The sequence below is a fragment of the Grampus griseus genome, assembly GCF_964374135.1.
Source record: "Grampus griseus genome assembly, chromosome: 2".
NCBI classification, from domain to species: domain Eukaryota; kingdom Metazoa; phylum Chordata; class Mammalia; order Artiodactyla; family Delphinidae; genus Grampus; species Grampus griseus.
The window spans coordinates 138,122,141-138,139,340 of record NC_139018.1 but is presented as its reverse complement, the minus strand read 5'-3'; the positions used below and the strand labels follow the sequence as shown (position 1 = coordinate 138,139,340).

The window sequence follows — 17,200 nt, the reverse complement described above, 5'->3', positions numbered from 1 at the left end:
TGTGGCATGCGGGATCTAGTTCCCTGACCAGGGATCGAACCCGAGACCCCTGCATTGGGCGTATGGAGTCTTAACCAATGGACCACCAGGGAAGTCCCCCTGTGAGGTCTTTTATGGGGGCAGGGAGAGCTGGCTCTTGGGACACTGAGGTTATTTATTGGGAAGGGCAGGAGAAGGTTGGGGTGCAAGAGGGGCTAGCCCCCACTGCCGACCCAGTAAAGCCCTACGGCCTCTATTGGCTCAGGGATGCCTCAGAAAGGGTCATTAGTCTGCCCTCGACGTGCTCTGCCTCCAGCTGGACTGACACTGTCTTGAGGACAAGGAGAAGCAGGCCTGGAGGGAGCCCCACCAGCCCGGCCATATTTCCCAGGGGCAACGCTCTCCCAAGCTAGAACTTTGACCCGTTAGAACAATGCCTAACACACAGGGAGCACTCAACATTTATTGAATAAATGAATGAGTTACATCCGGGGCAAAAATAGAATCAGCTTTAATGAGGAAATTGTCCATTATATACTGTGGTGAGTTGAGCGCTCCCATCTTGCCTCCTACTCCAGATCCGTATGGAACAAGCTTTGAGCTGTCGAGCTGAATCTGACAGCCCCCCGTTGTCACAAAGATTTGTGGCTTGGAAAGGAATTTCCCCAGGTTCTCGGTGTTTTCACCAAGTGACATCCAGCTTCATTTAACAGACCTCAAAAAGAAAACCAGATACTGACATACGTTTAAAGGATAAGTCATTGTTCCTGTTTGTCGCTCAACTGGTGGGAAGTTGAGTTAGAAGAGGTTATTTGGGGTTCCCATTCTGAATGAGCTACTTTTTCTTGAATTCAGGCTGTCTGGGAATTTTTTGTTTCTCAAATGCATAAAGGATTGTCACCCTGATTTAGGGGGAGAGGAAGCAAAATTCCCATTACTTTAAAGGAACATGCATTGAAAAGGTAATCCCCTAAAGATCCAATTGGAGGTTTCTGTTTCTACAGTCCCCGTAGGACCCCATGCACCCTCTGGTGATCGGCCCACATCAACATCCCCACTACAGGCCTCACCCCCTCTCTTCCACTGGCCACCTCAGGACTCAGGCAGAACACGTACTCACCCCTGCGATTCTTTTCCCCACGGGTCCTAAACCTGCTCCGTGGTCAACTCCAAACCTGCATCTTCCAGTCTTCTCTGCATTTCTCCTTTTCTACCCACACCCTACCCCAGTCCTCACCTGCCCTACCTCCATCTTCATGCCCTGCTCTAAATTATCCTTCAAATCTTACCAGATTAAGTTCTCCAAAATCGAATCTCTTACACTGTCATGGCACTTTGCACAAGAACCTAGTGATTTCCTGCTGTCCAAAAAAAAATAAACAAACCTCAACTCCCACGCAGTCCCCAAGACCCTCTTACATCTGTCCCACCTGCCTTTCCAATCTCATCTTGCACCACTATCCAATCTAAGACTCTTTTTTAGGTTTTGACCTAAATTGATGGCCTTCCGTGTGTTCACATGTTGACTCCTTCAGAAGAGATCAGTCATTCCATAATTCATTTATCACGTGCTAAGCCCTAGGGTTAGCAGGGGTATAATCAGGTCTGCGCCTTCAGGTCAAGGAGATGTACAGTCGTGCTACAAGGTCAGCCCCTGTCCCACACCTTCAATTAGCACCTCCTTCCTGCACACTGGCTTCTTCTCTGTCCCCAGAGCCTGGGCATTTGCGGTGCCAGTCTGGAAAGCTCTTCCTCCAGGTTATCTATCCAGTTTTCTCCCTTTCCCTCAGGTCTCCCACCAAGGCCTTTCTTGGCCTCTATTTAAAACTACACCCTCATCCCCTTCCCAGGTTTCTTCTATAAGAATTGATGCCATCTGAGATACCACATATTGTACTTGTTCACTTACTGTTCCCCCTCCCACTTGCACCTGGAACCCTGCCTGGATCACACTGAATTTTTTCAAATGTATTGTGTGCTCTGAGGTTGGACACAAACATTGGCGAGTAACAGCCTAGGAGAGGAATCCCTGACCCCAGCCAGGGGGATGGGATGGGGATTTCCTAGTGGGGATGCTTCCCAGGTTTAACTGGTGTCACTCATTGGCCAGACCAATCCACAAATTTCCTTGGGTAAGGGGGAAAGTGAGTCATTCAGGGCAAACCTCTCAGCCTTACAAGACACGCATCCTGCCAGTTGGCCCACCTGCAGTGCCTGTAGCAGGTTGAAGGCTGCCACTGTATGGCCTTCTCTGAACCCCCAGCATAGGACACAGGCCGAGTGGATGAATCATAACGGTGGGTCAGATACCTCTCCCTACAGGCAACCTGCCCTTTGAAATCCAGCTCAACTGCCTCCAACCTCAGCTGGTCACGTACCCCTAAAATGTGTATGTGAATTTCTAAATTATATACCACAGATGGAAACACCTCAGTCAAATATCGGCAATTTAGTGTGGTTCAACTTAAAACATGTCAAACTGTGCTATGGAATACTGTTTTTTTCTTTTGTTTTTTTTGTGGCTGTGTCGGGTCTTAGTTGCAGCACACGGGATCTTAGATGAGGTGTGCGGGCTCAGTAGTGGCAGTGCGTGGGCTTAGTTGCCCTGCGGCATCTGGGATCTTAGTTCCCCAACCAGGGATTGAACCCGTGTCCCCTGCATTGGAAGGAGGATTCTTAACCACTGGACCACCAGGGAAGTCCCTGGGATACATTTTTTAAAACATAAAAAAGAATGTGTTAAAAATAAACTATATACTAATAAATATGTGAAAAAGATACTCAACATTACTAATCATCAGGGAAATGCAAATCAAAACCACAACGAGGTATATCACCTCACACCTGTCAGGATGACTATTATCAAAAAGACCACAAATAACAAGTGTCGGTGAGGATATGGAGAAATTAGAACCCTTGTGCACTGTTGGTGGGAATGTAAAATGGTGCAGCCACTGTGTAAAACAGTATAGAGATTCCTCAAAAAAATGAAACACAGGGAATTCCCTGGCAGTCCAGTGGTTAGGACTTGAGCTTTCACTGTTGTGGGCCAGAGTTCAATCCCTGGTCGGGGGAAACTAAGATCCTGCAAGCCACGGTGCGGCCAAAAATAAATAAATAAACAAACACAATTACCATGGTCCAGCAATCCCACTTCTGGATGTATACCCAAAAGAATTGAAAGCAGGGTCCTGGAGAGACATAGCAGCATTACTCACAATAACCAAGAGGGAGAAGTAACCCAAATGTCTGTTGATGGATGAATGAACAAAAGATGTCATATACATACAAATGAATTATTATTTAGCCTTAAAATGGAAGGAAATTCTGACACATACTACAACCTCGGGGACAAACTCTGAGGACGTTATGTTAAGTGAAATAAGCCAGACACAAAAAGGCAAATACTGTAGGATTCCACTTACATGAGGTACCTAATCAAATTCATAAAAACAGAAAGAACGGTAGTTGCCGTTGGAAGGAGGGAATGAGGAGCTATTGTTTAATGAGTATAGAGTTTCAGTTTTGCAAAATAATACAGTTCTGGAGACGGGTTGCACAACATTGTGAATATATTTAACACTACTTAACTCTACCCTTAAAAATGGCTAAGATGGTAAATTTTATATTGTGTATTTTATATTTAAAACTAAAAAAAGTTTTTAAAAATAAAAAAAGTGAGTATATACCTTCAAAGAGAAAGAAGTTTAATAAACTTGTGCTCTGTATTAGGGCAGTTATAAGATTTTCAAAAATAAACTATAGTGGGAAGCAGCCGCATAGCACAGGGAGATCAGCTCGGTGCTTTGTGACCACCTAGAGGGGTGGGATAGGGAGGGTGGCAGGGAGACGCAAGAGGAAGGAGATATGGGGATATATGTATATGTATAGCTGATTCACTTTGTTATAAAGCAGAAACTAACACACCATTGTAAAGCAATTATACTCCAATAAAGATGTTAAAAAAAATAAAGGAAAAAAAATAATTAACTATAAATTCTGTAGTATTTTCTTGCTATATCCCAAAGCATCATCTTGAAAGCCGCCCACCTCAAAGGTCAAAGCAGCCAGCAAGACTCAGCGCCCCAGCATCACCACCATCCCTCCCCCAAGCCACCCTCCCACCCTAGCTGAAGAATTCAAAGAAAAGGCCACTTCACCCACTTTCCAATTGAGTTTTTTTCCAAGTTTTACAACAAAGCTGATTTTAAACGCAGTACATCTCCCCACTGCTAGCAGTTCCATCCTTCCTCAACCCACAGACCAAAGAACCAAAGCTAATTCTCAACTGTGAGTGTGGCGTCAGCTACAGATGTTTAAGGAACCTAGAACAAAGTCCTGGAGCCAGGCGAGGCGTGGTCAGTGACTCAGCCAGCTCCCAGAGCAATTTGCGGCCCTGCTTTTGCAGTTGCGTGGTTTCAGTGTCTCTCCCTTCCTGGCCCTGCTGCTTTGCTCAGACTGACGTGAAATCCAAGCATCACGGGGAACGGTGAGAGCCCAGAACCTCTGAGTTGTCCTCAGCAACCTGTGCCCCACCTGCTGGAACAGCCACGAGGACAGTCCTGTCTGGGTCAAAGCCACTCAACCTGAGGGCATGTTCAGGTGTTACCCGGAAAGCCCAACACTGATCCTTAAAGAAAACATAGCCAGTCCGGCTTACTAGGCGCCAGGCACTGGGCCAAGCACTCAGCACTTCATCCTCCTAACAACCTGTGAGGTAGGTGGTGTTATTATCCCCATTTTACAGATGAGGGAACAGACTCAAGAGTGAAGTCACACACTTGCCTGAGTCTCAAAGCTATTGAGTAGTGAACAAAGATGGGGCTCAAAGGTTCTGTGTGACCTGAGCTCCGGGTTACCCCAATACCCCCAAACTGCCCCTTAGGAAACAAGGAAAGAGGGGTAGGGGATGAATCCTGACACAGAACATTTTTAGAAATCTGGAGAAAACCCAACCACCAGTGATTGGGGGCACCCACCCCAGTGCAACAGCTGCACAGCTGTCAATGCCCGGGCCGGCCGCAGTGGACCCGCCCTCTGCTCCCCTACAGACCCGTGGCCTTGCTCTCAATAAATAAAGATCCCTGTGGGCAATTCTGCACAGGGGTCCCAGAATTCAAACCGCTGTCTTGTTTCTCAGACTTTTGCTTAAGAGAGCCTAGCGCTGGGTGGGCAGGAGGAATGCCTGACTTGGGTCAAAATACATATGCGAGTCTCCACCCAAAGCTCATCTGCCTTCCCTCCTCCCAGAATAGTGCCTGGTGAGTTCTGGTGGTGAGCAAGTGAAGACCCAGCTCCCCACGAGCTGAGGTCTCTGCTATTCCATTGTAGCCTGGCAGCTCCTACGATGGCTACAGCCAGGCTTCCAGTTCTGAGAGAAAGGGACAAAATGACCCTGGAGTGGCCTTAACTCTGTAGCTTCAGGGCATAGTTATTCTCCTGAAAATGACTGTGGAGGAAGAGGTAGATGGTGACAACAGGAAGAGAGCTTTACCCCAGGTCACTGGGGCGAGACAAGGGAATTCTTGAATAGGGACACCCACCCCACCCACCCCCAAGGAGGGAGAGATCATCCCTTTAGAGAGCACAGCCTGGGGGTGGGGAGTCTGCCGGCGCATCCCCTACTCCTGCTAGGCTCAAGCAGCTATAGCCCACCTGCCATTTTCATGGTGCCTGTAAAGTGCCATCAGCAAAACCACAGAATCGGGGACTGTGCTGTGGGCAGATGGTCCCAACACTTTAGGCCCTGGGGGACACTGGTGGCATCCGGCCCCAGCCACTCTCCTGGTCCCCGCTCTCCAGTGGAGCTTCCCCTCCCTCACTCCGTTCTGCCCGGTGCCTCTCCTGTTCCTCTGCTGGTGCCCTGGGCCAGGTCCTCCGGCCAGTACTGGTCCTCCATATACTGCTCCATGTCTGCGCTGCTGTCGGGCTCTCTGTCCTCAGGGTGGGGTTGGAGGCTGCTGGCCTCCTGCTGTTCCCACTGCACCTCCACCAGCCGGTAGAGCTCCATGGCCGTCACAGCGTCTTCCACCGATGAGTGCCCGTGCTGGCCCACCTGCGGACGAGAGCCCACGCATCACTGCCTGCAGTCCTGGTGGGAGCCCAGCGGCCCGGGCTGGGTCCTGGCCCAGAGATGCATACTCTCAGAATGTGGGTGTACAGCCTGGTACAGCGAGAAGGGCATGGGTCCTAGTCACACAGACAAGCGCTAGAATCCCAGCTGTACCACAAGCCTAGCTTCTTGAAGCCTGTTTCCTCAAATAGAAAACCCGGTTAAAAATCCCAGCTTCAGGGCTTCCCTGGTGGCACAGTGGTTAAGAATCCGCCTGCTAACACAGGGGACACGGGTTCAAGCCCTGGTCAGGGAAGATTCCCACATGCCGCGGAGCAACTAAGCCCGTGCGCCACAACTACTGAGCCTGAGCTCTAGATCCCGCGAGCCACAACTACTGAGCCTGCGTGCCACAACTACTGAAGCCTGTGTGCCTAGAGCCTGTGCTCCACAAGAGAAGCCACCGCGATGAGAAGCCCGCGCACCGCAACGAAGAGTAGCCCCCGCTCTCTGCAGCTAGAGAAAGCCTGCGCCCAGCAACGAAGACCCAATGCAGCCTAAAATAAATAAATAAAATAAGTAAATTTATTTAAAAAAAAAATCCCTGCTTCAAAGCCTTGAGGAGCAGATAGAATTATGAATGTGAAGCACAGCAGGAGCAAGAGTGATCAGTTGCCCCTGACCGAAGGCTGCAGGAGATGGGGTTCTACATGCAAGCGTGGGGACAGAGCCAGGAACTAGGTGGGAGACAGATCTGAAAGACAGCAGCCCGGGAGGGTGTGGCTGGCTGTCACAAAGCACTGGGGAAGGAGGGCGACGGAGAGAAAAAACCCAGGGCTGTGTGGACATGCGGGAGCCCCAGGACTGGGACTGGCAGGCTGGAGGCACAGCCCACGGCCTGTCCGTGGCCAGGCCAGCATGGAGGCCAGGCCTTCTCACTTCCCCAGCCCCCCTGCACCACACACCTGGATTTTCTTGTGCAGCAGCTGCAGGGCCAGGTCCTTAAGAGAGACGCGGGTCCGGGCGTGGAGGCTGGGCTGGCTGAGGAGGCTGGGAACATAAGTGGTGTCCCGGGTCTGGCCCCGAGGGTGGATGTACTTGAGGGCCTGGAAGTCATTGTGCAGGGCGTGCCCCACCAACACCTTGCCCTTCAGGAGCTTGAGGATCTGTGAACAGAGGAGGAGTCGGGAAGGCCCCACTGTCAGGCGGGCACAAGACACATCCTGACACCCTGACCAGTGGGTGCGGGGACCCCTCTGGAATGAGGCAGCGCAGAGGGGCGACCATGGGCTCCACTGTCAACCAAGTTGCCCCGAGTTTGAATCCAGACCCTCTACTCACTACTTGCTATAATCAGGGGGCCGTTTAAGCTTCCCGCACATCTGCAAAACAGGAAAGCTGGCGACGGCATTGGTGGGGTGGTAGTGAGCATTAAGGGGCTCTTGGATGGGTAAGTGACCCCATACAAGCACTCTTTCCTGCCAGCACAGGCTCTTCTCTCTCAGCCTGGAAGACCTCGCCAGCCCCCCGGCACCCCCCACCCCCACCAACTCCTCTCATGGCAGGTCTCAGCTTACACATCAGCAGGCCTCCCCCAACGCCATCAGGACCCCCGCTGTTCTCTCCTTCGGGGGATTCACCACATTTTCTAAGCACACATTCAGCTCCGCGTGGCCTGTCCGGCTGCCCCCCACTGTGAGCTCATGGTAACACGCAGGAACCATGTCTGCCTGGACTAGTGATGCTCTGTGCCAGCTCAGCACACAGGAGGGTGTCAGGGTGAAGTCCCAGAACTGTGCCAGGCACTGGAGACGTATCACCAACGGCAGCTTTTACAGCATTAATGGAACGGTCCTTATCTTCAGGATTCTATCCCTTTGCCCCTCTGCTGTACAGGACTCCCGCTTCTCACCCTCAAAACATGCTCTCTGGCTCAGCTCTCACCAGCTACACAATGCGTGCTTCTCTTTCCTGCCTCCCGCCGTCCTCAGGCCCTAGGGAGGCCATGTCCAGGGCCATGGACATCTCCTTATCACCCACCACCAGCCTCCCACAGCTGCCTCTGCTGGTGACGCATGGTTTATCGCTAAACTCAGCCTTCACGGCATATGGATAAGGTGCATTTAGACTTTAGTGGTAGGGACGGGCCACCCCACTCTAGTCACCACCCCCCCATAACACACACACACACACACACACCCCAACACAAGCCACGTGGTGGGAAGGCACCCAGCACACTCCACACTGGCTCCAAGTCCAGGCAGATCCAATGTGGTCCAGCTCTTGGCAGGCTGAGGGAAGCAACAGGGAGCTGGAGGGTTCACCACCTACCTCCCTTCCTGCTGCTTCTATTCCTGATCAACCTGCTTGATTAATAACCTTTTGAAAGAAATCCTTAGCGTCTATCTTATGTGAAAAAGGAAGACACAGGATGACTTATATTAGTATTTCCTAAATGCACCTCATCCCAAGAATAAACCAGAAATGTTAAGTAGTTCTGCTACAACGCTTGGTTTGAAAATGAAAAATGTTCCAACACGGTTGATATATTAGGATGTGACTTGAGAATAATGCAAATTTCGCCCTTGAGAAACAGAAGGGCGAAAGTGAATGCAGAAACCTCACCTAGCTGAGCAGAGCCACTGGGGAATCCAGAAAGCACCCACGCCTTGCAAGTCTACCAGCCAGCGCAGTTCACCAGCGTGCTGCCGGCACCTGGCTTCCCACTTCCTGACTTCAGGTAATTCTCTCAACCCCTCCCACAGTGCGAGCCGCCACCCCCCTGACACCCACTTCCCCGAGTGCTCCAGGTCTTTCAAGGCAGAGTGCTGTACTTACGCATTTCTCAACCACTCAACCTGTGCAAAACTGTGCTCCCACTGTTATTAGGTTTCTATCTTTTTATTTTTGGGGTGTCATTAATGAAGTTTTTTGGGCATTGTGTCCCTAACCCCTTTTCCCCATCAGCTCTGGGGTTTTTATCATGCAAGTTTACACAGCATGACAGTTTTTAGGAACACACACATCAGAGCCCTCCCAAGGCCTAGAGACCTGCAGGATCAGAATCTCTATGGAGGGATCCGAGGACAAGGATCCAAGATCATTAATAAGGATTAAGGTGTTTCCTATGCTCGAGGACGTTTGGGAATTCCTGGCATGTCAGTGTGGTCCCCACACTAATTTTTTTCAAAGCAATGAAAAACTAACATTAAAAAAATACCAAAACATTTAACACCTGAAGGTGACAACACTGTGGGCCTTACAAATTTTAGGCAGACACATAGTGCTTTCATAACAGAAAAGAAGCTGTTTCGCATCTTACAGTTGGCGCGGCCTCTCCATAAACACTATCACGTGGGACACCCCAGCACCCCTTCCACGCAGGTAGGGCTGGATTTCTATTCACCCTTTTCTATGGAGAGGAAACCCACTGTTTGGAGAAGTTAAGTAACTTCCCAATGGTCTCTCGCTTCTAGTGGCTAAGTGTTGACTCAGGCCCGGGGCTGCTCTTCCCAGCCCATCACACTGCCCCCAAGCCCCCAGCCCTGCCCTCACCTCTTTCTGGGCCACCTGGAAGGGGATGGCCTTGCGCATGTGCTGCCTGGTGATGCCGCTCCAGCGAGTGCGGTAGTCCACGATGGGCATCTCAGGCTGGATGTACTTGTCGTAGAGGACCTCGCCATGGTAACTCACCACGGAGCAGCGGGCCAGCTCACTCACCCGCCCTCGCGGTCCCGTGCCCACCATCTCACAGTCGATAGCCACGCACTTGCTGGGCAAGGGCCCAGCAGATTCTCTGGGGGTGGGCTTTCTGCTGCCTTGGGCACCTCCAGATTCAGCCCTTGGACGCTGCCTCACACTGCTGGCGGCTTTGGTGCCTGGGGAGGATCCTGGTTCCGGGGGTGTGTTCCGCAACCCATACTCCTGCAGCAAGGCCTTCCGGGCCATAAACCGCTGGTGCTGTCGGCTCTTCCTCTTGTGTTTCCTCCGAAGCACATCCTTGGCATTCAGGCTGGCCAGGGAAGGGCACAGGCACTGGGCAGACTCAGAAGCTTCCCGGGCCACCATCCCAATCAGCTCACCGCTCAGGGCAAGGGAGGTCTGGGAGGTAATCTGCCTACAGGGCAGCAGCCTGGGGAGAGAACACATAGGGCAGAGGGGCTGGGTGAGGAGTGTCCCAGGCCAGCCCTGCCCCTCCAACTCTCTTCCTCCCTCCCTGCAGTGCTCTACTGTCAGGCCGCCCCAGAGCCCTACACGTTGTCTCAGCATCCCAGGTGGAGTCAAGGACCTATGTTAATAATAATTGCACTCATACAATCGATACCACCTGCAAAACCACTGTTTTAAGTACTTTACATGGAATCACTCAATCTTCCCAACAACTTGAACAAAGCATTATTATCCTCATATTACAGGTACAAAAACTGAGGCATAGAGGTTAAGTAACTTGCCCGATTAATACATAGACAAAGGCTGATGTGAACCCAGAATCCATGCTCTCAACCTCCAAGCCATAGCTTACCTCCAATACCATTAGCATCAAAATATTTTAGAGGTATGGCTATGAGAAAATAAAGGTTACAGAAACGGCATATATATGATATCCTATTTAAAAAAAAACAAAAACAAAAACTTTATGAAATGTGAACGCAAGACCCACAGCAAAACCTGGAGAAAATATTTCACAGGAAGGCCACAATAGTTGTATTTTTGGTATGGGTTAACTAAAATGATGTAATCTATTAAACGCCTTTCTTCTAATTCACTCATCACAACACTGTCTACAAACATTTAAATACAGTTGGACATGTAGTTTAATCACTGAAGCCTACAGGCACTGGTGTGCTGGTTAACCAGCTCAACTCTAAAAGAGAAACAGAAAAAGCCCTGACCTATAGTGTTGCAGATTCCTGTGGTACCTCCCACAAGCTCTCCATCCCTGAACGCTGGGTTGTAAAGAGATGCTGTCACACACCACTGCCACAGGAAATATTTGTTGTTCACATGGGTTTGCAAATCCCATGCAATAAGGCCGGCATCTTCCCAACAGTGAAGGATGTAGCCTGGAAAACCTCATCTTGTTTGCTGTACTAAGTCAGCCAGTATGTTTTGAACACACCAGAAAACCAGCGCTTTGAAGTAGACAGAGCAGGGTAACTCAGCTCTGTATAAGTTACCTAACCATTGAACTTCAGGTTCTTTGCGTGTAAAATGGCCCTACTACCCTCCCCTTGTGAAGAGAAAAAGGCACAATCCATGTGTGCTAGGATCTGCATATATTTTTTAAAATTATGCTTTATTTTTTAAATTCTATTGAAGTATAGTTTATTTACAATGTTGTTAATTTCTGCTGTACAGCAAAGGGACTCAGTTACACGTATATATACATTCTTTTTCACAGTCTTTTCCATTATGGTTTATCACAGGAAATTGAATATCGTTCCCTGTGCTATACAGTAGGACCTTGTTGTTTATCCATGCTATACAAAATAGTTTGCATCTACTAATCCCAAACTCCCAATCCTTCCCTCCCCCACCCTATTATTAAGAATACTAATTATTAGTCATTTGGTTCATTAATCTGTCTTTAGTCAAGACTATATACCTTGATGTAGCCTTTAAAATCTTTATAGGTGACCAATTTTAGTTGCATCTGTATTCATGAAAATGCTGTTTCCTAGTACATCTGGATAAAATTTAGCTGCTCATCCTTAACTCCTGAATCAACTATTCTTAATAGGAACAAAGGGATTTTCTGTGGAGTCAGGAGTGTCATGTCCCAAGTTTCCCTTGGTTAGTGTATATTTGAATTGTGGCCAAATCCCCATTAAACTGCATATATTATATGCTCCCTGCATATACATATATATATATATATATATTTAAAGGACTTTATCTTTTTATTGTTTGCCTTTTATTTATTTATTTATTTTGGCTGAGCGGCATGTGGGATCTCAGTTCCCCAACCAGGGATCGAACCTGTACACCCTGCATTGGAAGCACGGAATCTTAACCACTGGACTGCCAGGGAAGTCCCTTTTGCCTTTTTAATAATTTGCTTTTTTATTTTAATTTTATTTATTTATTCATTCACTCATTTTTGGTCACGTGGCTTACGGGACCTTAGTTCCCCAACCAGGGATTGAATCCGGCCATCCGGCCATCCATCCATCCATCCATCCATTCATTCATTTATGGCCACCCGGCTTGCGGGATCTTCGTTCCCCAACCAGGGATTGAACCCAGGCCACGGCAGTGGAAGCGCCAAGTCCTAACCACTGGACCACAGGGGAATTCCCTCCTGGCATGTATTATACGCTCCCTTTCCCCCAGAGGTGAAGACCCCTGCTCATGGTTGGTAACCAGTTCTTCCCAGGCCAGAGCTGCCTCAGCCTGGACTCCCAACCCACAGGCCTTCCTCCTGCCTCCCTTCCCACTCACATCCCCCCTAACCTTTCTACATCCGCCAGGAAGCCCTTCTGGAACAATCCTCCGGGTTGCACAGGCCAATGTCACACTGAGGCCTCTGGGTTCCCAATTGTGGCAAGAGCTGGGCAGAGAGTTACAAAGAAAGATCCTGGCTCCAAGAGTTGAGTCTCACTGCAGAGACAGAAACAGAGCAGAAGGCGTGTGAAGGGCTGCGTGAGAAGTGCCAGGGAAGCAGGACAGGCTGAAGAGGTTAAGTCTGCATGAACGTGGAACAGTAGCCCTCCAGGTAGAAGGGAGGAATCAGTGGACATGTTAGGAGCAAAGGCCTGAAAAAAGTACCCCAGGGCTGAGGAAGAGGGGCTCACCTTCAGCCTGATGCCATTTGGGCGTAAGGCACAAGGTAGGCCTGGCTGGAGGAACTGTCCCTGTCCGCTTTTTACCACTCCACCTTCTGCCTGCACTCTGGGAAGCCCATCACACTCTGGTGGCTTTTCCTACCCCAAGGTGGTGTCCCTATACTGGTCTCGGCGGGTCAAGCGAGGGAGCCCCAAAGGCACCTAGGGAGGTCACTGAAATATGGCACAGTAGCCCTGACCCCGGACAATTACAGTCTAACTGGGGAGCAAAGAAGTTCACCCCTCTCTGCTCTGGCAGCACAATCAGAGAATTTACTGCACTCTTCAAAGTCAGCAGTTACATACAGCCTACCTCAGAGCACTATGAAGGCAGGTAGAGAGCTTTGTTTGTCTCTGTCCCTTCCCCTACAGCCAGCCCGGAACCTGGCATGGAGCGGATCCTCTCCAGAAGCTGACACCAGGCCTGCTATCTGCCAAACTGTGGGGACTACAGTGCTGGAAGTGACCACATCCTCAGGGAACTCTGGTTTGGTCGGAAGAGAGATAGTCAGGAACTTACAAGAGTGTGCTCAGGATGGGAGCAATGGACAAAGGACCCATGCCTGAGTCACCAGGCCAGGTATTTAAAAAGCAGAAGCGCTAGGTTAGAAAAGCCCTGGCAGTGGAGGGGACACTTTGAAGGGTTTCAGAAAGGTCTACCAGGGAGCCCAGGTAGGGAAGGGCATCCAGACAGAAAAAAACACAGACACAAAGTCCAGGAGGCAAAGCACATCCATTGTGGGAAAGCAAGGAGTTTGGTGCAGCAATCGGAAAGCAAGGAGGTAAGGGGAGAGGAGACAGGTGCAGTGTGGACAGTGAGAAAGAACTGTTCCTGGAGAGTGGTAAAAGTTTGGCCTTAATCCAGAGGTGGATGGGAACCAATCTCCCTAGAGTTTTAGCGTGAGGGGGATCACAACTGCCATATAGGAAGAGACCTGGAGAACATACGAATCTGAGCAATAGCAGCAGAGGCTAAGAGAAATAGGAGGGGAGATGAACTGCTATTTGGTGATGCCTGGGCCAGGGGGAGGCACGGTGACCCATCCTGACTTATCCTCCCTCTGCTTGCTTAACCCTTCCCCAAGAAGTCTTCTCCTTTTTAAAAGGGCTCTTAACTGTAATCAACTTCCCCATATTGACAAGTCACATATTAAGGCTGACAAATACAGAATCTCAATTTGTCTCAGCCCAGTAATGGGGAGGCCTTAGACAGAGACCCATTAATAACTGACTTTTGTAGGGGAGGAGGGCCCTTTCCCTTCTCTGAGATGGCTAAGGACCCTACAGGTCAGGAGCTGAGGCCAGGACAAGGGTCGGTGGCCTCCCTAACATTGTTGGCAAGGTTTCAAAGAAGCCAGAAATTAGGATCCCTGAGAAAAAAGGTCTCTGTGGCCCTGGCCCTGTGCTGCAAGAGATGAAAGCAGTTCCCTACATGCCCTGACCTAGCTGACACGTCAGAGCCAACAATTAATCATCAAGGGGACACCTTCCTCATCCTGGGCTCCCACATGGAGCTCAGGGAAGCTCAGGAGAAGTTTTGCTCAAATAAAAGTATTTCAGTGAGGCAAACAAATCTCTCTCCAGCCCAGAACCAGCACTTTGAATCAGCAGCCACCAGGCCTTTGGGCAAAGGCCCAAAGGAACCTCGAAGTCAGAATTCCCAGTGGCCTCAGGGCCACCAACCTGCTGGCTGATCAGGAAGGTGGGCAGTTCTAGACCCTGCTCTGGCCCTAAAGAGCTAGATCAACTGGACCAAGGCACTGTCTCCTAACTTAAAACGAGGGTTTATGAAATCCAGCACTGAACTAGGTTAGGGGCTTCCCCAACCTAGTCTGTTTAAAAGGCTGATTTCCAGGCCTACTCCCCACACCTTCGTAACTGCCATTTGGGGAAACGGGGCCTGGAATCTGTATTTCAAAGAGTGCGCGGCCTCACCCCCTTGCCATGATACTAATAATCGCCCTAATTTGAGAAAAGCTGGCTCGATAAGATCCCCTGTGCTACTAAAAAGTTCACAAGACGAGAACAGTCAGAGGAGAGCCCTGCACGATCTCCCTCGGCGCCGGCGTTCCGAGGAGTGACGTGTAGGAGCCCGGCCTCACCCAGGGAAGGACGGAGGCATTGGTCACTCACTGGTCGCGGCGGCCGGGCAGACGCCCACCAGGCCGAGTCCCATCGCCCAACGCCGCCCACTCAGGCCCGAGAACCCCGAGCAGGGCGGGATGGAGGCCAGGCGGCGCCCGGGGCCAGGCCTGCACTTTGGGGAGCCCGGGAGCCGGGCCGGCCCGGCCGGGCGTCCCCCGCCACAAGCCGGGGGCGGACACACCGCGCGGGGCCCTGCGGCCGGGGGCACGTCGCGCCAGCCTACCCCACCCCGCGATCCCCAGCATGGCCCCCGAAATCACCTGAAAGCCCAGCGAGTCTTCTCACGCCAGCACGTGGCGTCCAGGGAACCTGCAGCTCCAACACGCCCGGGCAAGCCCTGCTCCGGCCGCCAGCCTGTTGGCTTGCTGAACCGCAGCGCCCGCCTAAGTCCTCTTCTGATTGGCCGGGAGCCTGGCTCGCTGCGGGTTAGCGCTTGGGAGCGTAAGGGGCGGGGACTCCTAGAGGGGTGTGGTTTGTGCCCAAGGCTGGCCCAGCCCGCGGGAAATTTTCAAGCGGTTGGAGGGGGTCGTGGCCTCCTATCGCCCACTTCTGCTCCCAATTTTGTCCAATCCATCCCGCTCCCTGGGTCGGGATGCGGGCTCCTATGATCTCCGTGCCACTAAAGGCAGGCTGACTTACAGAGTACACACCCACATTTGCGGAATAGGAATAACTCCTACCTCCTCGGGTGTCGAGGGGTTTCGGTGAAATAATATACACGATGGCCACTAAAAAAAAGATTTTTAAAAGTCAGGTTTGCTCCTTCGGCGCTACTTTTTTAGTTACCCTTTTGCGATACTTTACTCATAAGTAATAAGTTCCTACTATGGGCTCGGCATTGGGATACACAGAATAAGAACAATCGCTGGGGACTCTAGTTGTTCATGGTTTGGCGCAGTAACAGAGGTTAACAGATAACAGTGCAACGTGAATAATAAAAAACAATAACAATGAGTTTGCATTTATTATGTGAGCATTAACAGAGTGCCAGGTAATACACCCCTTTAATCTGACGAACCCTTTGAGATGTGTACTATTATTTCTGTTTTACGATTAAGGAAATTGACATTTCAAGAAATTAAGGGAAAACAGCGAGGGTCCAAACAAAGACCAACGCAGTCAGATTCCTTCTAGCTCCATTGTGCAAGCAGCAGTGGCATCGCAAATGTTCTCAGAAGGCCAGGGGTACATGTTCCAAAAATTGGGTATTTCTGACCAGGCTACAGATTTGAGGGAAGCAGGACAAAGGAGAAGGCCACTAGAGGGATAAGGCTTTCTACTCAGATTCCTGAAGGCTTGGAGGAGCTGGAAGGAATTCAAGCCAGAGCTGGTTCACCAGCAGATTTGCGTTTGGGGAAGCTCACTCTGGCTGCAATAGGAAAGGAATGGACCAGGCCTGGAGAAAGAGACATGGGTGTTGGGGTGATTGTGGACATTCAGGTGGGATAAGATCCTGGTGGCCAGAGTGGTAGAGAGGATAAAGAGCTTGGGACAGATTCCAGAGCTCCTTCGGAGGCAACATTGAGATGACAGAGAGCAGAAGGAAAGGGGATGCAGAGTAGCTGTTTTCAGACATGGAGACTCTGTCAGAGGCAACTCTCGGGGCAAGGAGGATTTTAAGAGAGTCAGTAACCAGATCCTCAACTCCCATGGAACTACACCTGGGAATGGACCTGGAGTCTTTGGAGTCCATCTTCCATCTCCCTTTTTATAACCAGCTGTCTCCCACTTTACAAAGGAAAGTCACACACACACATTCTAAATCTTGCTCTGTGGCATTACCCTGGGAAATAAAAGTAGTCTTGGGAAGAAGAAAAATAATGATAGGGATTGAGTAGGATAATCAAATAGTCAGCTTAGAAACCCCATTAGGGGATTGTAGATAGGGAACTTTAGGAGGCTCTGGGAGACCACAGTAAGATTAATGATCACTCAAGAAAGCAGGTTTACTTAACCACAAAACCAAGCAGGCTTGCCTAGCCACAAAACCATGTGACAGAAGCACGAGACATGCCCCAAAACAAACAATGGTGGCATGAGACCCACATCCTGCCCAGTGAGCTCAGTATGGAAAGGTGCTCACTGTACAGAGACCTGAAATAATTTTTAAAGTCCTGGCTTGACCATGTAGGGACAAAAAACTCCCCTGCCCAACCTGGACGAGGAGTTGATGATGGAAGCATGACGTCTACTCAAGAAT

General features: G+C 50.2%; 1 protein-coding gene across 1 annotated transcript; it reads right to left on the bottom strand.

Moving 5' to 3' along the window:
• Positions 1-5,604: 5,604 nt before the first annotated feature.
• AEN (apoptosis enhancing nuclease) lies at positions 5,605-15,342 on the bottom strand. Its single transcript, XM_082648141.1, has 4 exons — positions 15,261-15,342; positions 9,587-10,163; positions 6,997-7,197; positions 5,605-6,034 (listed from the first exon to the last, which is right to left on the bottom strand). The coding sequence occupies exons 2-4, from the start codon at positions 10,097-10,099 to the stop codon at positions 5,798-5,800; spliced, it is 951 nt and encodes a 316-aa protein (XP_082504267.1). The 5' UTR covers positions 10,100-10,163; positions 15,261-15,342; the 3' UTR covers positions 5,605-5,797.
• Positions 15,343-17,200: the final 1,858 nt, after the last annotated feature.

What these genes read in the sequence shown, in the direction of transcription:
- AEN (XM_082648141.1), bottom strand. Translation starts at nt 10,099, where the DNA reads ATGGTGGCCCGGGAAGCTTCTGAGTCTGCCCAGTGCCTGTGCCCTTCC. An exon ending in TCCAGGTGGCCCAGAAAGAG is followed by an intron (nt 7,198 to 9,586) that starts GTGAGGGCAGGG and finishes CTCTGTTCACAG; the next exon opens with ATCCTCAAGCTCCTGAAGGG. An exon ending in TGCTGCACAAGAAAATCCAG is followed by an intron (nt 6,035 to 6,996) that starts GTGTGTGGTGCA and finishes TCTCGTCCGCAG; the next exon opens with GTGGGCCAGCACGGGCACTC.